Source organism: Phalacrocorax aristotelis, chromosome 25 (assembly GCF_949628215.1).
Source record: "Phalacrocorax aristotelis chromosome 25, bGulAri2.1, whole genome shotgun sequence".
Lineage (NCBI taxonomy): Eukaryota > Metazoa > Chordata > Aves > Suliformes > Phalacrocoracidae > Phalacrocorax > Phalacrocorax aristotelis.
The window spans coordinates 3,601,782-3,627,605 of NC_134300.1; the positions used below are offsets into that span (position 1 = coordinate 3,601,782).

Below are 25,824 nucleotides of genomic sequence, written 5' to 3' on the forward strand. Positions count from 1 at the left end.
AGTTTGTCGGGTCTCAGCTGCGCTCACCCCTCCCCGGGGGCTCACCGACCCCGACCCCACAGCACCAAAGACACGGCAGCGGCTCCAGGGCTTTATTGTCACAGGTGGGGTGGTGGGGCTGCTAGAGCAGGGCTCAGGGCTGCCCCTCACCCTTGCCCAGGTCCAGCAGGGAGGAGAAGAGCTTGAGGATGTTGCCCCGCAGCTCCTGGGCCAGTGGCTCCAGTTGCTTGTTGGCCCGGTCCAGGTAGGACCTGGGGGAGAGTCGACCAGTGAGGGGGGGAGCCAAAGGGCAGCCGAGGGGAGTCCCCCTTGCCCCCTGTCCCCCCCGTACTCAGCCTGGCTGCGCAGCTCCTCCACCTGCAGCTTCTCACTCATGAAGTCGGAGAAGGTCTGGAATTGGCGGGTGAAGAAGTTCTCGGTGGCTGGAGGGGCAGCGTCCTCCTCCGGAGCCTCACGCCTCACCAGGGCGGCCTGGAGGCTGCAGACGCAGAGCAGCAGCAGCAGGGCGGCCACCAGCACCTTCATCTTGGTGGGGCTGGGGGTCTATGTGGCTGGGTCAGTGGTGGCTGGCCAGCCCCATGGCTCTGCTATCCCTTCCTGCCCCCTCCTGCCCCATGGCACCTTCCCATCCCTGCCCCGTCGCTGCTCCAGTATCCCCATTGTGCCTTGTCCCACCCCATGGAACCTTGGTCCCCCTCCTGCCCCATCCCTGCCCCACAGCCCTGCCATCCCGCTCCCACCCCATCCTGACCACACAGCTCCCTCCCACCCTATCCCAGCCCCATGGCTCCACTGGCGCCATCCTGCCCCACTCCTGTCCCATCCCACCCCATGGCACCTCCATCCCCACCCTGCCCCATCCCTGCCCCACAGCCCCATCCTGCCTGGGCGCTGGGTGCCAGCTGCTGCTCACCTGGGTAGGACTCTGGGGGTGCGGGATTAGGGGTGCCCCCTTAGGGGCTGCTTATATCCCCCAGGCCAGCTCCCGCCCCTGGGCCAGGGGGGCCGTGCCGGCCCCTGCCACAGCTTGGGTAAACACAGCCAGGGTAAGGGTCGTTGTAGAGGACAGCCCCTCCTCGCCCTCACCAGGGGTGGCCCCACACCCCGGGGTCCTGTCCCTGTGTCCCCAGCACCCCGTGGCCCCGGGCAGGACACGGGTGGTGGGTGACAATAGCCCAGGGACTGGGGCTGCGGGGGGCTTGGCTGGTGGCCCCGCGGCATGCCGTGACCCTTAGCATGTTGGTACCCCAGGATACATGCAGTTGCCCTGTGGCATGTTGGAGCCCTGTGGCAAGTGGTGGCTCCGTGGCACGTCGTGGCCCTGTGGCAAGTGTGGCCCCATGTTGTGTTGCAGCCCCAGCACACAGCAGGACCCCCAGAGCAGTCCCAGGGCCTGTCTATACCCCAGGGTACGCCCGTACCCCCACTCCAGCACCCACCAGCCCCTCTACCCTAGCCCTGCAGGTGCCAGTGGCCACCCCACCCCACGTTCCTGGCTCAGTAGGGGCACCCTGGGGGCTGCACACCCTGGCCCACCCCGGCTGCCACCGGCACCCGCGGGGCGAAGGTCGTCACCCGCCTTATCGCTGACCCTCGGCCGCCAACGTGACGGCGTGACTCAGCGCTGGGCAGGCAGGGGCCATCCCCATGGGGTCCCAGACGGGGCTCCCATGGGGGGGGCGGACACTGGGGACGCCCCACCACGGGGCGGGGGCAGGGGCCAGCTCCGGCATTGTCTGGGGACACGGCCAAAGGGCACCTGGGCGGCACTGGGGACAAAAACTCTCTGTCCCCTGGGTCACCAGTGGGGCCACCGGGCACATTCCCCTCCGAGCCCTTTCCAGGAAAGCTGCTGGCAACGGCAGCAGGGGCAGGGGATGGTTGGGGGCGAGCATGGGGAAGGCCCAGGGGCAGGGGGCAAGGACCGGCACATGGGACTGGGGACACGGGACAAGGAGGGGATGTGGGGCAGGGGACATGGTGATGAGACGAGCCGTGGGGGTAGACACAGGGAGGGGACAGGGCAGGGGGCACGGGGGGGCGGAATTGGGACACAGCCAGCCGTGTCTAGAGATGCAGGGAGGGGGACAGAGGGGATGCAGGGGGAATGGGACACGAGGGAGGAAACGGGATGCGGAGGGCGGGAACAGGGAGGAGATGGGGGATACACGGAACACGCGTGGGGACACACGGGGCACGGGGGTGGGGTGGGGGGTGGGCGGGTGCGGGGCGGGCCTGGCTGAGCGCGGCGGGGGCGGAACGCGGCAGGCCCGGAACGGCGCCGCGCGGCGCCGGGGGTCCGAGGAGCACGATCCTGACCGGCCCCGCCTCCGCCGGCTCAGCCAATGGACGGCAAGCGCTGCCCTCACCCGAGATGGCGGCGGCGGCTTCGCGAAGGCATTTCCGGTGGCGCCGGTGCCCGTGGCCGCGATGGCTGCGCCCGGCGGGGACGGGGGGGGCGGGCGGCCGTAGGGCCGGGCCGGGCCATGGGCAACGTGCTGGGCCCCGCCGCGCCCCGGGCCCCGCGCCGGGGGGAGCCGCTCGGCAGCCCCGGCAGCTTCGATGAGCTGCACCGGCAGTGCAAAGGTGGGGCCGGGGGGGACACCGCGGCCGAGGGGACACTGGGGCCGGGCCCCCGGCTGGCCCGGGGCAGTGGAGGGTCCCGGTGGCACTGGCTGTGGGTGGCCCTGGGAGGGGTGGGGTGTCACCGGGGGGCTGGCCCGGGGCGGGGGCGGGGGGCGGCAGGGGTGGCCCCCCTCAGCCCCCTGCTCTCCCCCAGAGATTTTTCCCGCAGCAGATGGAGGGGGTGAAGCTGATCGTCACCAAGACGCTGAGCAGCCACTTCCAGGTCAGGGGGACATTCAGGGACCCGTGGGGCCGTGCTGGGGGGCGGCCGCTGCCACTCCTGGGCTGCCCCCCTGTCCCCCGCTGACGTGCAGTCCCCGCAGGTGACACACACGGTTCACATGAGCACTCTCGGCCCCTCCAGCTACCACTTCAACGCTACCTACGTGGGGGACCGGCAGCTCAGCCCCACTGAGGTGAGACCCCGCGCCCTGGGGTGGCCCTGGGACAGTGGGTGGCCCTGGGGTGGCCACAAGGCTCTGGAATGGCACCAGGATGGGTAGGGGTTAGCTGGGGGTAAGGGGGGTCCCAGCCTGTGGCTCAAACAGGGGTGGGACGTCCCTGGCACCCCAGCTGACCACCCCCTGTCTCCAGGTCTTCCCCACATTGGTTGGGGACATGGACAACACTGGCAGCCTCCACGCCCAAGTGCTGCACCTCGTCGCTGAGCGCATCCGCACCAAAGCCGTCTTCCAGGTGGGGCCGGGTGGGAGAGAACCCTGGGGCAGGGGGTGTTGGGGCATCTCCATCACCCCCAGGCGGTGGCAGGGACGGTGGCAGGACCCGCCGTGGTGCCCATCCCCTTGCAGACACACCAGGCCAAGTTCGTGACGTGGCAGTTCGACGGCGAGTACCGGGGGGACGACTGCACTGCCACCCTCACGCTGGGCAACCCTGACCTCCTTGGAGAGTCTGGTGAGCGGGGTGTCCCCCCCCAGCTGCCGGGCCCAGGGGGGCTGAGCGCTGAGGGCTGTACTGTCCCCACAGTGATCCTGGTGGCCCATTTCCTCCAGAGCGTCACCTCCCGCCTGGTCCTGGGTGGGGAGATGGTTTATCACCGGCGGCCAGGGGAGGAGGGAGCCATCCTCACGCTGGCGGGCAAATACACGGGTATGCAGGCACCCTGCGCTTGAGGGGGCCATGGGCACAGCCCCGAGGGTCCTGCCCGCCATGCTGGCCCTGGGAGGACACCCTGGCTCCCCTTGCCCTCCGCTTTGCTTCTCTCTTCCAGCTCTGAAGTGGGTGGCGACACTGAACGTGGGGTATGGCGGCGCCCACGCCAGCTACTACCACCGAGCCAATGAGCAGGTGAGTGGCCCCTATGTGTCCCCATCCCCTGTGTGACCCCGTCCTGCCCCGGGCTCTCATGTTTTCTGCCCCCCAGGTGCAGGTCGGGGTGGAGCTGGAGGCCAACACACGGCTGCAGGACACCACCTTCGCCTTTGGCTACCAGCTCAACCTGCCGCAGGCCAACATGGTCTTCAGAGGTGAGCAAGGAGCCGCGCCGGCACCTGGCACCCCCAGCGCTGGCTGGGCGCTCACCCTGCCCCCCTGCCCCCCGCAGGGCTCCTGGACAGTAACTGGAGTGTTGGGGGGGTGCTGGAGAAGAAGCTGCCCCCCCTGCCTGTCACCCTGGCTCTGGGCGCCTTCCTCAACCACTGGAAGAACCGTTTCCACTGCGGCTTCAGCGTCATTGTGGGCTGAGGGGCCGCGGGGGCGGCTGGCATGTGCCACCGTCCTGCTCAGGGAGCTGCCGCGCCGTGCCGTGCCGCAGGGGTGCCAGCCAGGCCCCGCTCTCACGCCGCAGTACTGGGGGAGCCCACGGAGGGGGAACCTGGTCTCTCGAGGCCCGGGGGACACTGTGACAGCGCGTGGTGGCCGTTAGCGCCTTTGGGCTGAGGAGAGGCTGCCGCTTGGGGCTGGGGGTCTCCACCCCCCTGGCGCTCACCCACGCCACCCTCCTCGCCCCAGCACCGTGCTTCCCTCTGCTCCCACCACTCCTCTGCCTCGGTTTCCCTCCGGCGGTGCAGGGGGTGGCTCTGGGCCACGGCGGGGGCTGGGGGTGCCGGCAGTGCCCATGTGTGTGCACCCACGGAGCCTGGAAAAATAAAGGAGCTTTACTCTGCCCTGTAAAGTGCACTGGTAGCCGGTGAGCCCTGGTGCTCGCAGCCGGGGGCCGGGGTTTGGCGCGGGCTCTAGCTGATGATTTCGGAGAGCAGCGGTGTCATGGAGGACAGGTCCTGGATGTGGAGGATCTGTCGTGTGTTCTCCATCTTCAGCGTCTGCAGCTCTGTCAGCAGCAGCAGCAACTTTGCGTAGAGAAACCTGGGGCGGAGGGGAAGTGCCTGGCTCGGACCTGGTGGCTGTCCCCACGGCAGAGGGGACTGTGGCTGTGCCAACCACCCTGGCATGTACCTGCCCTCAGGCATGGGGTGCCGGTGGTCAATGTAGCTCTTGAGCGTCAGGGCCACCTTCTCCTGGAACTGGTCGACAAAGTCCCGCTGGGCAATGCTGGCATGGTCTGGGGGGTAGGATGGGCAGGCAGCCATCAGCGGGGCCCAGGGGATGTCCCGCCGCGGCCACCATAGTCCCTACCTGGTGAGAAGAGCTGCATGGCCTGGAGCAGGACGTACTCGGCCTCGTGCAGCTGTAGCTTCTTCAGGCTGATGTGGAACTTGAGCAGTGGCTCCAGGTAGATCTGCTGGAAGCCAGCTGAGGGGAGCATGGCGGTGACAGGTGAGCTGGGATAGGGATGTGGCTGTCCCCTGCTCCCTGGTGGCGCCGTCGCCCCCCCCCGCTCACCCAGGGCTCCGTCCTTGATGGTGTAGCAGTGCTGCCCGCACTCCCAGGCATTGGTCTCCACATTGAAGATGGTGTTGAACTGGATCTGGCAGATCTCCATGGCAGCCCCTTTCAGCAGTGAGATCTGGTCGTCGATGGGCAAGCTCCTGCTTGGGGGGGTGAGGGGAGGTGTCACGGCTGGGGTGGTGGCAGGGGTCTCCTGCCCGGCCCCCTCCCCACGAACCTGAAAGCTGGGATCTCCTTGGCGAAGTTGATGATCTGCTGGATCATGAAGGTGCCGAGGTCAGCAATGTGAGGCAGCATGGAGAAGACGTCGGGCAGCACGTCCTCGTCCAGGCAGTCTGGCTGCGGAGATGGTGGCCACGCAGCAGGGGTGCCTGGTTCCAGCGGGCTTTGTGGCTGCGGGCTGGGGACGTAGAGACGCACAGCGGGCTGTGGTGGCAGCAGCCGAGGTATCAGTGCTGTGCCGGGGCGCCTGTGGGGATGTCCAGGTCCCGGGGGTCCCTACTCACCCAGTAGTGTGTGAACTGGGAGAAGCTGGAGTCAAAGGTGCGCTGGTGGGCCACGATAAGGATGTCGATGAGCTCCTGCTGCTCCGCTGTCAGCCCCTCCGGCTGCTCCTGTGCCTGCCGCCGCTGCCCCCGCAGTGCCCGCCGCCGCCGCAGCGCCTCCTCCGACATGATCACTGCCGCCCCGCCACCACCGTCACCCCAGACTGGGGAGCGGGGTCACCGGTGACACAGCCCCCCATCATGTTCTCCCAGGTGCTTGAAGATGCCACTGCCCCATGGTCCCCTCTCCCCAGCGGCGTCCCCATTGTCCTCTCTCTCCTGCACCCCCCTGCTGTCACCTCTGTGCCCCTGTCTCTTGCTGTCCTCTTGCCCCTGGGCTGCCCTGTCCCTTCTGCCCCTGTGTGCTCCTCTGCCATCCCACCCAGGCTGGTCCTCTCTGTCCCTTGTCCCTCACCCAGGTCCCCCTCATCCCCTTTTCCCCCATGTTCTCCCACCCAGGTCCTCCCTCTCCCCTCTGCTCTGTGTCCCCCTCATCCTCCCCATACCCCCTCTGTGTGACCCCATCCCCTCTCCCCCCATGTCTCCCCCACTGTCCCTGTGCCAAAGCACTCACTGTCCTTCCGCATGCCCATGTCGAGGCACTTCTGGAGGCGGCAGGCCTGGCACTGCCGCCGCTTGGCCTTGGTGATGGGGCAGCTCCGGGCGAAGGGGCAGGTGAAGTGGACGCCCTTGTTGATGGAGCGCCTGGGGGTACACAGGAGCTGTGAGTCCCTGTGGGGGTCCCTGGTGTGTCCCTGGGGGGGACAGAGGGGCCATAGGGGCTGGGGACAGGATGTCGCGGGGCAGGGGCCACCTCTGGCCCCCAAGACCCTGTGACCACTGTGCCCTGGAGAAGCTGAGTGGCCTGAGCATGCAGTGGCAGCATCTATCCCACCTTGTCCCCTGCTCTGTCCCATCCCACCCCATCCCCTGGCTCTTGCCCGGTGCCACAGAGCAGTCCCAGTCCCCCTGCAGTGGCAGCCCCCACCTGAAGAAGCCCTTGCAGCCCTCGCAGGTCATGACATGGAAGTGGTACCCAGTGGCACTGTCCCCACACACGGCGCAGACCTTTTTCTTCCCAGGCTCGTCATCCTCCCCTCTGGGCACCTGGGTGCCTGGCAGTAGGCAGGAGCTAATCTCTGCATCCGAGGGGCTCGACATGGACATGGCTGGGGATGCAGATGATGGTGCCTGGACTGGGGGGACTGCAGGGAGGATAGAGGCTGCAGGACCGGGCAGGTGCACATGGGTGCGTGTGGCTGTACACACACTGCAGCTCCTGCTTGAGCAACACCCCACACCGTGCCCTGCAGGCAGCTCTGCCTGTCCTGCAGCCACTGCCCTGACACCGGCTTCCGCGCCCCGTCCCCTGTGCCTACCCTCAGAGCCACCCTGTCCCCCCAACCCTGCGGTGCACTGCCCTCATGCACCCACCCGCCGCCACGACCTCCTGCCCCAGCCGCCACTGAACTGCCTGCATGATGCCCCCAAAGGTGGCCGGTGCCGGTTGGTGCTGGTACCTGGGACCCGGTGCCCAGCAGTGTGGCCAGTGCCCGGTGCTCACTGCCGCGCAGTGAGGGGCCACGCAGCCACTCGTCCCCGCTGCCTCCCAGCTGGAGCCTGTGGAGTTTGAACCTTGAACTTGAGTGAGGCTGCGGCAGGCGGGGACATGCAGCACGTGGCGGGGGGTAACAGGCGGGGACAGGCATGGCAGGTGCGGGGGACGTGCATGGCAGACGCGGGGACAGGCGGGCGGGAGGACACACGTGGGCGCTGGGGGAGGCGTTTGGGGTGCCAGAGCCCCGAGGGGACGGGAACTGCGGTGGCCGACCCCAGAGGAAGGACCCTGCCACCAGGTGCCGTGGGGAGTTGCCAGCAGTGTCCCCACCCCAGGGTGCCTGGGCAGGGCCTGTCCCCTTTGGGGTGCCCCGGGATGGTGGCAACTCGGGGGGGTGATGACGGACACGGTCCCCCCCGGGTGCCCCCGGGCCCGGCTCCGCGGGGTGTCGAGGCTCAGGGCGTGGGGTGAGACACGCGGGGGGGCGGGTCCCCACCAGGCCCCGCCCCCGCGTCCCATTGGCTGCCTGAGGCCGTCACTCAGCCGCGCCCCGATAAAGGCGGCGGCGGAGCGCGGGGCGCCGCACACCGGGAGCGGCGGTGGCAGGACCCGTTATGAGCGAGGTGAGGGCTCGGCGCCCGGCAGAACAAGGGGTTTTCCCTTTTTCCTCTAGTTTTAGCAACGGGCTGGGAGAGGAGCTGCTCTGGGAATGGCGGGGTGGGGGAGATGCTGCTACCCGGGGGGGCGGGGTGGGGCTGGAGGCGGGGGGGGTCCCGGCAAAGCGGAGCCCGTGGCCGTCCCGCACCCTGCTGCGGGTTTGCTGCCGGGGGCCCCGTGTCACCCCCGAGCACCCCTTTCTCTCTGCAGCGCAGCCCCCATGAGTCCCCCTCTGCGGCAGAAGCCCCCAGCGGGCAGGAGGAAGGTGAGGACCCCTGGCACTGGTGGGGTGCACCCTGCGGGGTGCCCTGTCACCAGTGTCACCGCTGTCCTGAGCCCTCCCGGGGCCCCCTGCTCTGCCCCAGTGTCTGAGACCTCACTGGCTGCTCCCAACCCCGGAGCCTCCAGGATCCATGGGAGAGGGGGGGGGGCTGGTACCTGGGTGGGTTTGGGGACCTGCTCTGTCCTTCCTCTGGCCCTTGAGGGGGTGATGGGGTGCCCCCTGGGTGTCCCTCACCCGAGGTTGGGGGTGATGGGATGTCCCCTGCCTGTCCCCTGTTGGGGGGGTGCTGGGGTGAACCTGGGGGTGCCAGGATGTAACCAAAGCAGCCCCTGTCCTGTCACCCCCCACCCCACAGCCAAAGCTGTCAGCCCCAAGAAGGTGGAGGAGGAGGAGGAGATCGACATCGACCTGAGCGCACCTGAGACAGAGAAAGCCGCGCTCGCCATCCAGGGCAAATTCCGCCGCTTCCAGAAGCGGAAGAAGGAGTCGGGGCCCTGAGCGGCTGCAGGGACCTGCAACCCCCTGCCCACGGTGGGCGCCCCGCTCTTGCACGTGGGCATGGCCCCATCCTGACCTCTGCCATGCCGGGTCTGCCCATCCCTCTGCGAGCGGGGCTGGAGGGGGCTCAGCCCTTCCCTACCCCTCGCCCACCCCTGAGCCAGGACCCCGGGTGAAGCTGGAGGGGGGATGTGGCTAAGTCCTGCGTCCCCCGGTGTGCAGGTGGCCCTTGTGTGAGGGAAATGCCATTCTCCTCAAGGCAGCCCCCATTTCCCCATCCCTGGCAATGCTGGCTGCTGGGGACATCTGGGGTAGGGGGACACCAGTGTCCCCTGAGCGAAGGAAGTCCCTGTCCTGTCCCCGGGGGTGGGACAGTGCTGGGGGCACAGGTCTTGCTGCAGCCCACTGCAGGGAAACCGGGGCTCCCTCAGCACTGGGATGCTCTTCATCCTTGCACTGCCCCCTCCCCACCTTCCTGTCATTGTCACCCTCCCCTCCCCTGGGGAGTCTTTTAGCATGTGTAAAGATTAAACCATCGGGAAGAGGAGCCTGGCTGGTGCGTGGTCTGTGGGAGGGGATGTGGGGAGGATCCCCAACCCTGTGGGACCCCCAGGTCCCTGTTCTCTGGGGGAGTGGAGTCGAGCCCCGTTAAAAGGAGGTCACAGGTCCCTGGGACCTGGCTGTCCCTGCCGGGGGCGGGACACAGGCAGGGGTGTCCCCAGGATGTGGGTGGAGGGTTCCCCCCCTTGGGAATGGCTCCCTCCCACCCTGGGATCTCCCATCACCCTGGATTTGGGTGTTTCCCCACAAAATTCTGCTTAATTTATCAGCCGCTGGATCTCAGCCCCCAGAGCCATGGCCTCGTTTCCCATCACAACACTCTTTGCAGTGGCAGTGAAAGATGTCACCACTTGCTCCTCTTCCTTGGGGGACAAAGGTCTTGCGGTGTTGCATCCTTCCAGGAACCAAAGTTTTGCTCAGGGCTGGCTTTGGCGGTGGTTCCCAGCCCTGGCTCCTGCTACAGCACCATCAAGGGCAGCCACAGGAGGTACAGAGGTACCTGGGTTGCTGCTAGTGATGAGTTTAAAAATAAAAAAGTGCTTTGGGGTGGTTAAAACAAAGCATTTTGGGGGATTTGCACCAGGGTTTCTTGGTGCTCGGATGTGAGGTGGCTGCAGGGCCAGTCCCTGCAGTGCCCGATGCCATGGGGTGACCGGGGACGCTGGGACCCGGCATGGAGCCACAGCACGTTAGCAGAAATAGCTCCCTGGAAAGAAAAATAATGTCGGTGGCCAAGGGAAAAGCAGGGCCCAGGGGACGCCCTGGGCGTGGGCTTGGCCCCTGCTTGCTCAGTAGACTTATTAGGGAAAGCCAAATATAGCCCCTGCAGTGGTGCGGGTGGGGGGGCAGCGTGGGGGCCCCTCCTCGCAGCCTTGGCTTTGTCGGAGTGGGAGCGAGCGCTCCCAGTTTGCTCCTGTGCGGAGTTGGATGGCGCAGCTGCGGGATGGGGCTGGCACTGAGGCCTGGGGCGGGAGCGCTCCTGCTCCCTTCCAGCGCAGAGTCAGCCCATCCCCAAAACTGCTCCTCACCACACTGGCGCCACGGTCCCTCCCTGAGCCCCACAGCGAGGACAGTGACAGTCACTGTGGGGTGAGCAATGGCCATGGAGGCAGACCCCTGCCTGTCCCAGGGGGACCCCTACCCACCACATGGCCATGCTTGGGGCTGCACACCCAGGGTGGGACCTGAGACTTGGCCTCTGCCTTAATTGGGGTGAGCTTTAATTAATGCAAATGCAACAGCTTGATGGGGACAAGGGGGAAGGTGGCCCTAGGCTGGGGCACAGCCATCATAGGTGGGCTTGGGGACAGCCCCCACCAGCTGAGGGGGGTCCCTGGGTTGTCACAAGGATGTCCTCGAGACATCACCTCACCCCTGGGGAAACTGAGGCACAGTGGCAGTGATGTCCCATTCTCTGTGGGAGCTGGGAGGCCTCCATGCAATGAGTTAACAAGTGCTCAGCAACCCTTTGCCCACCCTCCTACCCCTGAGCCCCCCACCTCAAGCAGGGAACAGTGATGAGCCAGGGTGGACACTGGGCTCCTGGAGATGTGAGTTTTATTAATGGCGCCGTGAGGATGGGGGGACATGGACAGGGTGTAGAAAAACAGGTCAAGGAGTGGCGCCTGGCTCTGGGGTGATGGGCACCGGCAGCTCCTCCAGCCCGGCCACAGTCTCTCCCTCCTCCACGAGGCTCCAGCCGGCACAGGGGGGCCAGGGGTTATGGGGCAGGAGGATTAATGGGGGACGGGAGTGGGATGGAGGGGGCGGGGCGGAGGCACCTGCAACGTCATTTGGTCTCAGTCGCGGGGAGAGACGAGAAAACGGCCAGAAAAGGGGCAATGATGGGGGCAGATAAACCCTCCCAGAGACTGGTTTTGGGGAGAACACAAGGAGGGGTGAGGATGGCACGATCCCACGGGGACCCCACAGGTCCCTGGGGAGGGGGGGGACCGAGGCAGCCCCAGTGGGGAGTACAGACTCAAAATTCAGTGGTTGCATCTTCAAATAGAAAAATTACATCAGTGCCCAGGGCTGGGCAGGGCAGCGGTTGCGCAGAGGAAGGTACTGACCGAGGGGCTTTGGGATGGGGGGAGCCGGGGTGTCCCCGAGGCTGGGGGACCTGGGGCGAGGACCACACCCTGCTCCTCGCCAGGTCCCATGCCCGAGGGCACCTGCTTCCCGGAGCTGGGGGGGGCGGCGTGTCCTGGCCCACTCCCCCTTGCCGGTGGCCAGGCATCAGATCCCCGAGTTCGGCTTGATGATGTTCATCAGGGCGCTCTTGAGGCTGCCCTTGCTGGGGGAGCGGACGGCAGGCGGGGGGCGGGTGGCCTCGGCGGCCTCCCCCCGCAGCTCCATCTCGATGGTCATGACGACTTTGGGGGGCCGAGCGGCCCCGGCGTCCGCCCCCGCGGTACCTTCCCTGCCCGCTAACCGCTATTTCTTATCCTTGCGGGAGTCTCCCGGGGCTCCCTTGGCTTTCTTCTCACTTGCCACCTTGGTGCCACGGCTGTGGTCCAGCATGGCATAGAGCACAGGCGCCTGTGGGGATGGGGCAGCTTCAATGCTGTGGTACACCCCCAGCCCCGGGGCTTCACCCTGCAGGCTCTCCTCCCACCCCAAAAGGTAGGAGGGGGGTTCACTCTGCCCCTGCCCAGTCCATTTTGCCCCCTCCAACCACTCGGTGCTCACCTGTCGGCTGCGCTTGGACACGTCCTTGGCCGATCGCTGCAGCTTCCCCTTCTCCATGGCACTAAAATTGGGGTGGAAAGGCAAAAAGGTGTCTCAGAAAGGCCAAATCCCACCCGGTCCCGCCTGGCAGCTCTATTTTGGGGTGGTTTTTCCCTGCTCGGGCAGCAGGGCTCACCTCAGCCGTCGCTGCAGGGCTGCCTGCCGCCGCAGCCAGCAGTAGCGGATGAGATAGATGAGGGCCACCACCACAGCCACCAGCAGCAGAGCCCCGCCGATGATGGAGCCCAGTACGACGCCATAGCGGGTGGGCACTGCGGGGACACCAGCATCCTGTCAGCCACCCCTGGCTGGAGCAGGGAAACTGAGGCAGGGAGGGGACCAACAGCCGGCGCTGTACCTTTCTCGAAGACATAGAGCGTGACCTGGGAGGGCTTGCCCACAATGTCAGGGGGGTTCTTGACGTCACAGGTGAAGGTGCCATTGTCGGTGTAGTCCAGGTTGTGGATGATGATGGAGCCATCCTTGCGGTGGGGGTTGCCCACCCACTCCATCCGTTCCTTGAAGCTGCCCACGTCATCGATGTAGGGCTGGCCCTTGGCATAGTGGAATATCTAGCGATGGGGACAGACACACGGACATTAGGGTCACGGTGCCTCCAGGCATGGCAGGGCCGCCCTGTGCCCTGAACTGGAGTGGGTGCTTACGGAGGTGCTGTCACGGGACCCCTCAGCTTGGAAGTGCCACGTGATGGAGATGTCCTCGGAGATCCACTCACTGGACCAGAAGCTGCAGGAGAGGGTGACGTGGGAGCCAACGGTGCCATACACCTTCCGCTGCGTGTACACGTGGATGGAAGACGTCGGGCGCGGCCCTGCCAGGGGGCACAAACGCATCAGCCCGGCGGGGGACCCCGGAACAGCGATGGTATGCATCGCTGAGGCTGCCGGCCAGCCTGTGCCCCCATGCTGGCCCCATGCCCGGCCCCGCGCTGCCACCAAAGGGCTTTTGTTGGCCCTGGAGAAAGCACAAGGACTGGCGGGGGACAGCGGCTCTTTGTGCCATGGCGGCTGCCTTTGCAGGGAGCCTCCACCCTGGCGTCCCCATGGCTGGCTCAAAGGGGACCGTGTCCTGGCACCAGCTGATGCCCAGGGACGCTGGGAGGGCTGGGTCCGGCAACCAGCGCCCCTCTCCCATTCCCAGGAGGTGGCTGGTGCTGTGATTCTCCTTGCAGCCTGGTGATGGGGACAAGGGCATGGTCACAGATACAACTCCAGAGCATTGCCACCACCAGTGACAGTCCCAAAAGCAGACGTGTGGGCGGCTGCCAGCCCCACAGCCACCTCCCAGGGGTCTGGAGCCCCCTGCTATCCCCCAGCATCCAGCATGAGGATTTCAGCACCAGCAGCCCTGGTCCCCCATCCCTGTCCCAGCTTACCCAGCACCGAGAGGAGTCCGGCGAGGAAGAGGAGGCTGCCGCTGCCCCTGGCACCCTGCGACATGGTGGCTGCCTGTCACCGGCCGGCTCTGTGCCACATGGAGGACTGGTGGTGCGCGGGGCCCGGCAGCGTTCCGAAGGGTGCTGGCGGGACGGGGGCCGAGGTTTAAGAGCAAGCAGCGCCCAATGATGGCAGCGGCGCCCCACCCTTGGGCCAATGGGCGCCGGGCAGCTGGGGCGGTGGGGGCCAGGGGGTGCTGGGTGCCCCGGACTGAAAGGGGGCATTTAGTTTGGCGATGGGCGAGGAGGGGGAAGCACGCAGCAGGGGGGCTGGGCACACAGTGCCCTTTGTCCAGCCGCATTCCCGCCTGCGGTGGAGGCGGCTGGGCAGGAATGTGGCTGGAGCCGGAGGGCACCGGCACACAGCCGCAGTCCCTGGTTGGTCCCAGAGACAGACCTGCCTGGCAGGGCTTGGGGTCTCGCACGCGCCACCGGTGCGTCCCCTCCTGTCCTGTGGCCAAGGGCCAGCTGCCAGCACCCTCTGGTGCTCTCCCCACTCTGGCCCCACAGCATGGGGGTCCCCAGCTGGCACTGCCAGCTCCAGCCAAGCTCCCAGCAGCCTCTGCTCTGGCTCCCTTTTGGGGTGAAAACACACCTTTGAGAGGGTGATGCTGGACGTTCCCGCGGGGTGCAGAGCCAGCTGGCTCCAGCTGCGGGACGAGGCGCACATCCATCCCCAGGGGGTGCAAAGTGAGGAGCCACCAAAGCGCTACTGTCCCATGCAAAACCCAGGGCAAGAATTTGCACAACAACCGCCCCCCCTGCGCCCGCTCGCCGCACCACCACTGCTTTGCTGCCAGCTGATGAAAGTGGTATTTTGGGCTGAAAAGCTCCAAAGTGGGGTTTTCCTCAGAAGGTTTTTGACCCAGAGTTGGCCACTGGGGTCGGGACTTGCCTGGGAGCTGCCAAATTTTCCTGCTTTAACGTCCTCCATCGGCTGCAGCTGCAGGCAAGAGGGTCCTGGTGGGCTTGGGGGCCCGTCCTGACCCTCAGCAGCTCTGGGGTGAACGGGCAGCCCCGGTAAGGAGGGTACTGGGCAGTCCTGGGAGTAACGGCGGGGGGGGGGGTTAACGAGAGAGTAACGGGTAGCCTCGGGGGGAGGGGGATAACGGGCAGCCCTGGGGTTAACGGGGGTACCGGGCGGCCCCGGGGGGTAACGGGCGGGGGGGCGGAAGTGCGTCACGGCCGCTTCCGGCGTGCGCGGCGCTCCAAGATGGCGGCGCTGTCGTTGAGGTGACTCCCGGGGGGGCTGGGCCGGGCGCCGTGACGGGACCTGCAGCCCCGGGAGCGGCTGCGCGGCGCCGCGGGCGGACGGGCTGGCTGCTCGGCCCGTCCCGTCCCGGTGGGGCCGGGGCCGGCTTCGGCTCCGCCGCTCGGCCGGGCCGTGTGTGCCGCCGGGTGGGGACGGCCCAGCGCGGGGAGGGGCGTCGCGGTGTCGGGGGCGCCCAGGAGCCGCGCACGGAGCCCCGGGCGGGCCGCGGCGCGGGTTGCCTCGTCCCGTGACGGGTTCCCGTCCCCAGCCCGGCGGTGGGTGACGGCCGGTCCTAATCGGTCCCGGCGCCTTCGTCTCCCTGGGGCTCTGGAAGCGCGTTGTGGCTTGTCGTTTGGTGTGTTTAAGGCGGGGGACGGGGCCCATATTCCTGCGCTCCCCCTTCCCCGGTCCAGCGGCTGCCGGGCACCGGTGAGGCATCGCCCCCTCGGGCAGCTGAGCCGCGCTGCCTCTCCGCCGCAGTGAGTCCCGGGGGCGGCCCTCGGGGTGCCCGTGGTGAAGTGCGGAGCCGGGGCGGAGCAGGAGCCGGGAGCCCCTTGGGCTGGAAAGGGGAATCCGAGAGTGGGACGCTCTGTGGGGCCGGGGTCCTCCTGACTGTGCTCTGTTACAGCCGAGAAGGGCAGCCCAGCTCCCTGCGGGCAGCCTCTCCCTGTCCCTCTCCCGTGGCGCTTGGTGGCTTTGGCTGCGTGGACAAACGTTCGCATTACCACCTAGCCGGCGCTGGGGGTGTCCCCCACCTTGCAGGGCCACCTGATGGGGTGCTGGTGGCTTCGTAGGAGCTCAGTGGTCCTGTGCAGGAGCACGTCCTGCCGCGCCCATGGCGCTGAGGAGCAGTGCGGAAGGGCATTGTGTTTACTTGGCCCGAAGGTGCCTCTTCCCATCTACCACCCCCACTGGAAAGTTTTTTGTCTCCTAGAGGCTGTGACTGTCCCCCTCCCAGCCCCTGTTTCCAGCATTCTCTTTGATATCAGTCTGGAGACGGTGTTTGGGATTTCATTGTCTTAATTTATTCTCTTTCTAGCGGCGGTTTTAGCCGTCGTGCTTTTGTGGAAAGCTCTTTGTTGTGTGTGCGGGTTTGTTTAAAGGCAGGATCTGCTGGCAGCGGGAGAGGGAGCGGGGGCTGCGGTACCTGCTTGGGCGGGTGCTCCGCTGCTGCTGCTTGAAAAACAAGAGAGAAGTCGCTTTGGTTTGAAGCCTGCGCTTGGTAACTTCATCTCATGTCTGCTTCTGCTTGTCAGATGAAAAAGCATATATAATCACTTCTCATTTGCCTCCTCCATGGCAAAATGCGAGTGATTTTTATAGACCTGTCTTGCAGGATAAATGTTAACGATGTCTATTGACGTGACACTGAGCTGATGCTGCTGTAGAGCTGTCCCCTGCGACTCCCGAAATTCTCCTCCCAAGCTAATGGAGCTGCGCCGTGGGGTGTGTGCAGCCAGTGCTGTTCCACTGCCGGGTGTTTATAGACATCTCATCTGAGCTGCTGCTTGTCCTTCTCCAGCCCTGCATGAGCATCTGTGCTGTGTAACTGTCCAATAATTAAGAGCATCTTGGGGTCCCCTGAGTCTACGCACCCTCCTCGGGCACGGGGCACTCTGCTGGAGTCGACTGGGGTGCCGCGGGAAGCTCTCAGCGAGGCTCTGAAGGGTCGTGTTTAGGGCTAATTCTTTTTTAAAAAAAATGTTTATTGGTGATGTGGAAGAAAATGCAAGTTAATAGAGGAAGAGCTGGAGAAGATGCAACAACTTAGAGAATGATAAATAATGAAGAGGACAGGGCCTTGGTACAGAGTGACCTTGATTGCTTAGCTGGAGGGCTGTGTTTTGCAAGCAGTAGTCATTGCACTGAAGCAAGATGTAATGCTTTGCATCTAAAAAAAATATGAAAATTGAGCCAAGAGGTTGGGGAGCTCTTGCTGGTGAGTTTAGCTTTGAAAAAAATGCAAACGTGTTGTGGATTTTATTCTTGTTTTGAATATATCAGTGCGAGTTGGAGCCAGCCCTCCCTCTTCTAACGCCCCGGCCCCCAGGAGAGGTGTTGAGCTGCTGCCATAGAAGGAGGGGTGAAGTTGGTTTGGCCTTTTAATCTGGAAAAGCGGACTGAGGAAGGCATGAGTGAGGTGTATAAATCACTGATGATCTGCGGGTAGAGATTTATCGTTCACCTCCTCTCCCCTGCCCAAGAACCATGAGGCAGCGGCTGGTGCTGGTCCGTGGGGGCTTGGGACAAGCACAGAGCTGGTTCTCTTCGTCTGGTTAAGCCATGAGAATTTGTGCTGGAAGCTGGGGGGGGTCGTGAGGTGGCAATGCAGTTTCATTGCGAAAAAGCCATTTATTCTGGACTGAAACCTTCTGGTGTGGGAAGGGCATGAGCTGCACATGGTAGTGGGTGCTCCTGTGTGTCTCCTGATACTTTTCCCTGGGGATCTGTTGTCAGCTGCTTCCGAACACGATGGTGGGCTTAGTGGAGGTTTGGCTGGGCTCAGTCATTGCTGTGTCCCCCTGAAGCTCTCAGTCTTGCTGTCAGGCCGTGCTTCAGGGATGGCGTTGATAAACTAGAGACGGTTCAAAGAGGAGTTTTCGACTGGAAATGTTGCACTGCAGCATGGCGTGGATTCTGTATTGCTGAAAACTCATGCATCCAGCCGGGGCGCCTTCCTAAAAACCTGCTGTGTTTCAAGTCCAGCATTTGAACGCGAGGGAGGATTTTGAAAGGAAACATCCTAACGATCATTTACACAGGAACTCGGAGTGGTTAACAATAATGACTTTTGTTTTGGATTTACACCTGGTGGAGAGCTGACCTCCAGATGTTTCTTCTACCACGTCCTCAAGACCAGTTATAAGACAACTGAAGAGCAGCAGAGCTTCATTTATCTACTGCTGTTAATGAAACAGCGGGAGATGCTGGTACAGATGCTTGTGCACCTGAGAAGATTAATTGGTGTTTGTCGCTGTGCTGCCGATGAGCACACCAAGCGATGTTACACACCTTGTTCTCGCCGCATTGTCAGGAAAGGCAGTGCTGCCTGTTATGCTTTGTCCTGGAGAGGAGCGGGCGCCGCAGATTCCAGCCCACATGTGCAAACGCTCAAGCTGTGCTGGGCTGGGGGCCTGTTCCTCCCCGTTCCTGGAGAGATGCCCTTGAATGTCAGAGTCGCAGTTACTACAATCACTCCGCAGAGAGCGGCACCCACTCCTTCGGGCACCACAAAATCCCTTTTTACTCCTGTCCTGAGCCTCAGCACGGCTGAAACTCTGCATGTGCTGGGCTGTGACAGTGACCTCCCATCTCGCCAGTGCTCGGAGCTCAGTGAATTGTGGTGGTGAAATGCTATAGTGAAAACAAGCGCTTGGAGGAAGGGGGTTGATGTCTTCATCTTGGATGCGTGGAGAGCAGTGGCCTGAACCAGCCCTCTCTGCGGAGCTTGGCAGATGTGCCTTTCTGGGGAAGTGTGCCGCCCACCCCAATAATTGCTGTAGTGAGAGTGAAAAATTGACTGCCTCGGTGTAGCTGTGAGCTTAGAGTGCTGTTTATGTCTGTCTTACAAACAAGGTATTACAGCTGAGCGGACTAATTACAGGGTGTTGTAAAGAGTGAAGCCCCAGGCAGAGTCTAGAGACTCTAGTTAAGAGCTCAGTGTGAGAGAGAGATTTGTGGGGGAACAGCCCAGATCCTCTTGTGTTAAGATTGATTTTAAGGTACGAACCACCGAAGTGGTGAATCCCCTTCTGGCCCCATCTTGCTGGCATTGTCAGGTGTTTATTTGGCACTCACAAAGCTTTTCTATCTTCTGTCTTGCAGATGTGTCGGTCGGCGATGCCTGCTAGCTCGGCTTGGCCCTGGCCTTTCTGTGCGACAGTGAGTCTGAGGTTTTACTGAGAGTAACGGGATTAAGTTCTTCCCCAAGGAATCCCATCTGAGGCTTCGGGGCTTGCATACTCTCCATCTGCTTAGTAATTCTGGTCAATCAGCCCATGTGTTAGCTGGGCACTGACCATCTCGTGCTACCATGAGGGCACAGCCTGTTTACAGAGGGCCTGGTGCTTGTGGATGGGGATGAAGGGAGAGCCTGGCTGGCTGTTGGGGTGGGTCTGGGTCTCGTGTGGGGGCAGTGGTACCACTGTCATCCCTCTGTGCTGCTCTGTGTGACAGCTCTGCACCTGAGAAGGGCTGGGAGCTACAGAATCCCTCTTGTTCCTGTGCTTTGTGCTGCTGGGCTTAGGGAGAAATAGTTATTTTCTGCTAAATTGGGCTGTAAGTGTAATTGCTGTATAATCTCGAGAACATTAAATTACAAGCTCTTTATTTGGTACGGTGTGCAATTAACCGTGGCAGTAAAGAGCAGGTTGCATGTTATCAGTATTACATAATGTGTTGTCTGATATCCTATACCCTGATTTGGGTGGTGCTGGAGGGGGTGGCTCAGCTCCACTGGCTGAGTGGATTCCAGTGCAGCAGCTTCCCAGCCTGCGTATTATTATTATTCACTCAGGAGAGCTGGCAGATATCCTCTACTTGCCTGTGTCCATGCACAGCTGGAGTCGTTCTTTGTGCTGCTGTAGTCAAGGTCAGCTGGGAGCTCACATCCTGCGAGATGGAAAGCTGCTGCAGCAAAGCCAGGTGGAGTGGGCAGGAGTAAAATGCTGCCCATCTTTCCACACCTCCTGTGTGCTCTTCTTTTGCAGCATTGTCCCAATGGGAACGACGGCTAAGGAGGAGATGTCCCGCTTCTGGGAGAAGAACACCAAGTCCAATCGTCCCTTGTCCCCTCATGTCACCATTTACAAGTAAGAGCCTCTTGATCTCCTCAGCCTCGCACTGGGGCACCTCTGGGCTCTGGCACATGGCAGCTCTGTCCCCAGAAGCACCCTTGAGTGGGAGGGCTGTGCACAGGGGGACCCTCTACATTGCGCTGTGAACAGTCTGAGCTGTGTGTGGGAATCACAGCCTCTCCAGGGAGCTGATGACACTCACTGGTTTCATATAGGGTGTTGCAGAGGGGTACAGTCCCCCCAGAGCTGCACTGCAGGGTGCTCAGGCAGGGCAGCATTTCCAGTCGTGCCGTTGAGAGGCAGCTGTCTTCGTGGAGAGTGGTTGCACAGAACGGCGTGTCCCACTGTGGATCTGGCAGTCCTTGGGGGTGGAGGCAGGAGGCCAACTTGGGGCTCTTGGGTTCCCTCATCAGAAAGGTGATGGCTTTTTTGGGGCTGCCTCTGTCACTTTTCCAGGTTATCTGGTTTATCTGTGAGCCTGGATGCCCCAACCCTGCCCCTTTGTTCCTCAACTGCAGGAGCATTACAGTTTTCTCCTGTTTAATCTCCCTTTAAGCTTTCTCAGCAGAAGCCCTTCCCCTTCCCCAAGCCATGCCAGTGGCATTTGCCATTCCCAAGCTGCCTCTGCAAATTCCCCTGTCTCTCCCCTTTTGCTCTGGCTGGATTCCTTGAATAACTCTGAGTGCAGAAATACCCGCCCAGCAGCACAGAGCTGTCTAGGAATAGATGGGCTGTGCTTTGTCCCATGGCCTCGGAGGCCTCACTGGTGTTGTGCCCCTTTTTGCTGACGAGGTTGGTTGTTTTGCAGGTGGTCCCTACCCATGGCGATGTCCATCACGCACCGGGGCACCGGCATTGCGCTGAGCTTAGGTGCGTGCATCTCCCACCTGCTTGTGGCGACAGAGGGTGGGGGCTGCGGGAGGGAAGACCCTTCTGATTTGGAGACGTGGCTCCAGGTGGATGGTTTCTCTCCTCTGTCACCAGCTTCAGCAATGGGTTTTCTCCTGGGAAACCTGTGCTTTGTCCTCTCCATCTCCCCATCCCCTGAATGTCTCCCCATCCCCTGAATGTCTCCCCATCCCCTGAATGTCTCCCCATCCCCTGAATGTCTCCCCATCCCCTGAATGTCTCCCCATCCCCTGAATGTCTCCCCATCCCCATTTCTCTCTTCCCGGGTCCTCTTGTGCTGCAAATGGCTCCAGTCCTGCAAAGGCAGTGATGCTCCCCTGTATGTAAAAGCCTTTGAAGCCTTTGTAGCACTGTGGCCTGGCCTGGCCTGGCTGCTTTCTTTGGGCCCTTCCGCAGCCTGGAAGAGGCTGATCTGCTGCTCCAGTTATCAGCCCTTCTCTTCTGGGGCTGTTTTCTACTGGTTTACCCTTACAGGAGACCCTGTGTAAGGGGAAGACTGACAGGCAGGCAGAGCTCAGAGGCTTTCCTTTAGCACAGGTGGAGTTTATCAGCTTCCTGAGAGTGCTGCTTTCCCAGAGATCCTGGTGGGGGAGAAGGCGGTGCCAGCATCAAACCTGATAAAATCCCTCCAGCAGTTTGACTTGCATGGTTTGAAAAAGTGATAGTGCATCTAACTGAAAGGCTGTTTCATTTCCATTAATGCCCTCTCATGGCAGCAGGAAAGTGCTTCTCTGGTGGCTCCCTGTTGAGGAGGGGAAGCTGGGTTGGTGTTTGCAGAAGGGCGGAGAGTGAAGGGACTCAGAAAAGATGTGCTGGACTGAGGACTTGTGTTTGTGACCTGGAGGAGTGAGAGGGAGTGGCCAGGGCTGCAGCCTGCCCTTCCTAGCCTGGCCCTAGAGGGCCTGGGAGTTGGCATCCTAGAAGATGGCACCCGTGTGCTCTCCTGCTCCCATACCTGCATGGCAGAACCCTGGTGAGGGCTCAGCTCTGGCCCCAGGCTCTGCTCCTCCCAGGCCAGCTGGCTTGTGCCCAGCTCTGCCTCGTGAAGAGCAGCATGCATCCACTGCAGGAGAGCACTAAAGAACATCGCTTCTGCCGACCACAGCTCAGCAGCCCAGAGAAGGAGGGGGAAGTGTTCAACTCCTCTCCATCAAGACCTGCAATTATAGGAGCCTCTGACTTCCTGTGCTTCTTGCAGGGCGAACACAAAGGCCATTGAGGAGACAAGTGGCTGAGCAAGGAAGCAGCTGGTTGACTCGCACTGCCAGCACCGGCCTCAGCTGAGGCGCTCGAGCTAGCGTGCTGCAGTGTAATCAGGCACTATTGAGCAGAGGGTGCATCGCGAATCGGCTGACTGCTGGCTGCGATCGTTCCCATTCTTTCGGCAGCACCATCTGGAGAACCCTCTTGGCCTAGAAATGAGGAGGAGAAGCTGCCGTGGTTCCTGCAGCTAGCACGGCCACGCGTGTCAGGCTGTCTCTTTGTCAGCCAGTTCCTCTGCTGATCCCTGCCAAAGCGGCCTTGCTTCATAGCTGCCTGTGTGGGTGGCTGGCGGTAGAGCGGTTTCTGTCCCGAGGTGTGGACTTTGTTGTAGAGCTGCCGCCTTAATGTTTCTGTACTTTGTCCCTTTAACCTTGAATTTGGACTGGATTGGCTGCAATTGCATGATCTCATGCCAGTTTGGTGTCTGGGTGTTATATGAGTAATGCAGCCCCTGGTGCAGGACCCAGATGGGTCGTTGCTGCCCCAGTTTGATCCTCAGGACCCCAGCGTACACTGTCGCAATGCAGCTGGCACTGCCACCAGATGGGCAGAGCCTGTGTCGCCAAAACAGAGAAGCAGAGGTGGCCTGGGGCTCTTTGAGGGCAGTGAGGGGTTTGTAACACTTCTGCTGGCTTAACCTGTGGGCTTTGTCTTTCTCAGGAGTCTCCTTCTTTGGTCTGGCTGCCCTGCTGCTCCCAGAACAGTTTCCCCACTATCTGGCCGTGGTGAAGTCACTCAGCCTGGGGCCTGCTCTCATCTACTCTGCTAAGTTCGCTCTTGCTTTCCCCCTCTCCTACCACACCTGGAATGGAATCCGACACCTTGTGAGTAGCCCTTGTGAGGGGCCACTGCATGCTTGGGGGTGTGAGGGAAGGGAGGTGTCTGCTGGTTGTGGGAGCGCCAGGTGCAGCATCTGGGAAGGTGCCCTTGGAAATGGGAATTAGTCACCTCAAGTGCTTCAGAACCTTGGTGCTATTTTGGGGTACATTTAAGCTGCAAAAAGCATCGCTATGCTAGTACTTCACTGGGTGGCACAGCTGGCTGAAGCGTTCCCCAGTGGGGAGGGACGAGGGGTGGCGGGAGCAGTGTTAAGCCGGGGGATGTGTCTGCAGAGCCGCAGGCTCGAGCCCTGCAGAAGTGCCACCCGTTGCTCGTTATCTCACCCTCGTCATGCAGCCGTTGCGCTGTGATCTTCCAAGTGCTTTGTAGTATTTAATGAGCCCAGAAGACGTGCGGCAGAGGATTGGAGATGGCGCTGCCTGCGCAGAAAGTAACCTGTGATGTTTGCCCTGGGCTGAAGTGAGGAATAAGCAGCTCTGTTCAGCTGAGCTTCCTGTGTTTGATGAAGGAAGGGGAGCTGGAGAGCTGAGGGTTTCTTGCTGGGAACAGTACAAGATGTGCTGCTTTTTGTAGTTGATTTTGGTTTTTTGTAGCTCCAGATAGGTTTTACGGGAGCAAATTGCAAAGGCAGCTGGCCTGCAGTGTGACACGATCCTTCTGTTCCGGGCGGGGGGAGCATCACGTGTGGAGCTGCAGTGCAGGCGTGGGCTCACGCCGTGGGCGCTGATGGCTCCCAGTGTTTCCAGCATGGAAACACGGGACTTCAGCACTGTCGGATGCTGCATCCTGTACCCGAGAGCAGCCGTTACAAGGTGCTCATGTCAGAGTGCTGGGAGGCGCCTGTCAGAGCTGTTGGGGTGAACAACAGCAGTGTGCTGTGAGTGCAGCCTGCTTTGTGGGTCCTCCGGGTGGACAATGGCGAGCCGGCAGTGCTGTGAGTGCTCACTATCTGCTTTCCAAGCACTTGGCATTGGAGGAGGCCTCGGACCACGGGGCCTGCAGCTGGCTGAGCCCTGCTCGCTTGTGGATACACTGTCGGGCAAATGGAGCAGTCATAACGGGCTGCTTGTTCAGAGCGTTGTGAGTTGAATGCGTGCTGAAGTCTGACTGCACGTATATATTAGGATGCCAATTAAATTGTCCGACAAGGAAACCAGCAGTGTTGGCCCGCGGCTGTGCTCGGCAGTGTAGCCCATCAATGACAGAAGGGGACTCAACAGGGAGCAGGTTCAGTTTAGTGCCTCTGCCCCAGGTGCTTCTCTGCTTTGAGCCCTGGGGGCTTGCTGGGAGGAGGCCTGTGCTCCCCAGGCTGCCCTCAGCCACCCTGCTTTTGCTTGGTCAAAAAGGTGAGAGGTGCAAGCCTACCTGTGAGACGTGGGAACCAAGGACACCCGGCTCTGGGCTGCTGTTCCAGCATCCCTCCCTGCCATCCGGGCTCAGCCTGGCCTCCACGGCTCGCGCCGTACCCAGGGGTGTGCACAGGTGCTGGGGGCTGAGGCTCATCCCCACCCGCTCGGCTCTGCCCATGGGGATGTTGGCGCTGCCTCAGATCTGCAGCTTTGCCATGATTTATAACCTATTTCTGTCAGCAGGAGAGAAACAAGCGGAGAGCAGCTGCCGCTTTTGAAGTGAACCTGGCGCGCTGCGGCTGTTGGGGATTAGGGAGAGCTCAGGGGCGGCTTTGCCGATAGATGCAGGGTCTTGGTGGGGGATAAGCTTCCTCTGGCATGGCGCATGTGTATCTGCATCCAGGGAGACCCTTGCCCGTTGCCCTGCAGCGACGGACATTTGTAGCCCTCCCTCCAGTCTGTATGCAGTGGTCCAAAGGCTGTTTTTTGGGGAGGTCTTGCTAGCTTTTGTCAGAAAGATGGTGCCTTTCTGCCTGTGTCCAGCACATCCCCCATAAGGGACCATCCCAGCCCTGTTGAATTAACCCTGCTGTGTCTCTTCTCTCCTGCAGGCATGGGACATGGGGAAGGGGTTCAAGATTCCCCAGGTCAACCAGTCTGGGGTGCTGGTCCTGATCTTGACCCTGCTCTCCTCTGCGGGCCTCGCAGCGATGTGAAGGTACCTCCCAGTTGACAGCCTCCCTTTTTTTTTTTTTTGGAAGATTTGCTCCGTCCTGTCCCAACGCAAGATGTGCGTGGAGAGGAAGGTGGGAGGACAGGCTCTTGAGTAACTACAGATCTTTGGGGAAGATGGAGCTTCCCCTCCTTGCAAATCTTGTGGATGATCAGAGCTGCTTTTCCTTAGCCCGGGTGATGTGCTAATCCCCTCTTAGTGGTGGGGGACAGGCCGGGCTGTCTCCTGCCATGCCACATGCCCAAGCAGCCACAGAAAGCCAGGCGCAAATTAACAGCTGATCCTGGCACATTCAGTTGCTCACAGAACGCTGCCTAGCTTCTTCCAGGCAAACTCCAGGGCATTTCTTTTCTCTGCTCTGTCCCCAAGCTTGAGACAATGCTGAATCTGTGTCCCCACAGGTCCGAGTGGGCTTGGGGATGGCTGCTAGTGCATGTGTAGGCCTGGAGCAGGACAAGCATCTCCATTGAGGCAGCCCATGCCAGGGCAGGGAGAGCAGGCGGAGCTGCCGACGCCAGCACCCGTGAGGGGAATGGATGATTGGTGCCATCCAGGTGCTGCGCTGGCTGTGGGACCCTGTGCTTTCTGAGCCTGGCAGTGTGAGCTGGCTGGGATGGGGTGCTCAGATCTGCAGAGGTTCAGTGCCCACCCTGTGTCCTTGGAACATCATGATTCAGGCAGCTTTGGGGCCCTTGAGCCCCTGCCAGTGAAAACATCTAATTTTCCCCTGTTAGGAGGTTACTCTGTCTCTGGCACAATGGGAGGGAAGTGGTTTTCCAGTTGTGTGTGGCCACCAGCTCTCATTTCAGCACTTGTCACTCGTCCACCTTTGCAATAAAGCAGCCTTGATCCTTCACACTGAGCTGCTGCGTTTGTCGTCTGTGCTTGACGCTGTTCACTGAGGCAAAATCAGCCAGGAAGGGGTGTGTTGCTCTGAGATCCAGGGAGTCACCACTTCCCA

The 25,824-nt window shown here is 62.1% G+C and overlaps 6 protein-coding genes across 9 annotated transcripts; 3 read left to right on the forward strand and 3 right to left on the reverse strand.

Annotated features, from left to right (window-relative positions):
* Nucleotides 1–78: 78 nt before the first annotated feature.
* Nucleotides 79–1,022, reverse strand: APOA2 (apolipoprotein A2). Its single transcript, XM_075075194.1, has 3 exons — nucleotides 914–1,022; nucleotides 332–543; nucleotides 79–251 (listed from the first exon to the last, which is right to left on the reverse strand). The coding sequence occupies exons 2-3, from the start codon at nucleotides 523–525 to the stop codon at nucleotides 134–136; spliced, it is 312 nt and encodes a 103-aa protein (XP_074931295.1). The 5' UTR covers nucleotides 526–543; nucleotides 914–1,022; the 3' UTR covers nucleotides 79–133.
* A 1,217-nt stretch (nucleotides 1,023–2,239) lies between these two features.
* TOMM40L (translocase of outer mitochondrial membrane 40 like) lies at nucleotides 2,240–4,759 on the forward strand. Its single transcript, XM_075075195.1, has 9 exons — nucleotides 2,240–2,589; nucleotides 2,784–2,848; nucleotides 2,949–3,041; nucleotides 3,220–3,321; nucleotides 3,435–3,540; nucleotides 3,613–3,735; nucleotides 3,857–3,933; nucleotides 4,010–4,112; nucleotides 4,190–4,759. Exons 1-9 carry the CDS (start codon nucleotides 2,346–2,348, stop codon nucleotides 4,327–4,329), a joined length of 1,053 nt encoding a protein of 350 aa, XP_074931296.1. The 5' UTR covers nucleotides 2,240–2,345; the 3' UTR covers nucleotides 4,330–4,759.
* On the reverse strand, nucleotides 4,722–7,605 carry NR1I3 (nuclear receptor subfamily 1 group I member 3). Its single transcript, XM_075075181.1, has 9 exons — nucleotides 7,413–7,605; nucleotides 6,967–7,183; nucleotides 6,553–6,683; nucleotides 5,940–6,112; nucleotides 5,651–5,859; nucleotides 5,428–5,573; nucleotides 5,221–5,337; nucleotides 5,041–5,146; nucleotides 4,722–4,950 (listed from the first exon to the last, which is right to left on the reverse strand). Exons 1-9 carry the CDS (start codon nucleotides 7,456–7,458, stop codon nucleotides 4,821–4,823), a joined length of 1,275 nt encoding a protein of 424 aa, XP_074931282.1. The 5' UTR covers nucleotides 7,459–7,605; the 3' UTR covers nucleotides 4,722–4,820.
* A 657-nt stretch (nucleotides 7,606–8,262) lies between these two features.
* PCP4L1 (Purkinje cell protein 4 like 1) lies at nucleotides 8,263–9,124 on the forward strand. Its single transcript, XM_075074833.1, has 2 exons — nucleotides 8,263–8,458; nucleotides 8,832–9,124. Exons 1-2 carry the CDS (start codon nucleotides 8,263–8,265, stop codon nucleotides 8,972–8,974), a joined length of 339 nt encoding a protein of 112 aa, XP_074930934.1. The 3' UTR covers nucleotides 8,975–9,124.
* Nucleotides 9,125–11,075: 1,951 nt separating this feature from the next.
* MPZ (myelin protein zero) lies at nucleotides 11,076–14,482 on the reverse strand. The gene is given in 6 exon segments (XM_075074799.1): nucleotides 11,076–12,076; nucleotides 12,227–12,287; nucleotides 12,402–12,537; nucleotides 12,624–12,837; nucleotides 12,931–13,097; nucleotides 14,317–14,482. Coding segments are annotated over 6 exon segments (960 nt in total). The 5' UTR covers nucleotides 14,396–14,482; the 3' UTR covers nucleotides 11,076–11,773.
* A 392-nt stretch (nucleotides 14,483–14,874) lies between these two features.
* On the forward strand, nucleotides 14,875–25,725 carry SDHC (succinate dehydrogenase complex subunit C). Of its 4 annotated transcripts, XM_075074802.1 has the most exons (7): nucleotides 14,875–14,954; nucleotides 18,799–18,855; nucleotides 19,683–19,784; nucleotides 20,578–20,639; nucleotides 22,602–22,765; nucleotides 24,742–24,848; nucleotides 25,265–25,725. In XM_075074802.1, exons 1-6 carry the CDS (start codon nucleotides 14,935–14,937, stop codon nucleotides 24,844–24,846), a joined length of 510 nt encoding a protein of 169 aa, XP_074930903.1. In that variant the 5' UTR covers nucleotides 14,875–14,934; the 3' UTR covers nucleotides 24,847–24,848; nucleotides 25,265–25,725. The 4 variants fall into 4 exon arrangements, with proteins under 4 accessions (XP_074930903.1, XP_074930901.1, XP_074930905.1 ...); XM_075074800.1 differs by having other exon boundaries at nucleotides 24,742–25,725; XM_075074804.1 differs by lacking the exon at nucleotides 14,875–14,954 and adding an exon at nucleotides 15,158–15,328 and having other exon boundaries at nucleotides 24,742–25,725.
* Nucleotides 25,726–25,824: the final 99 nt, after the last annotated feature.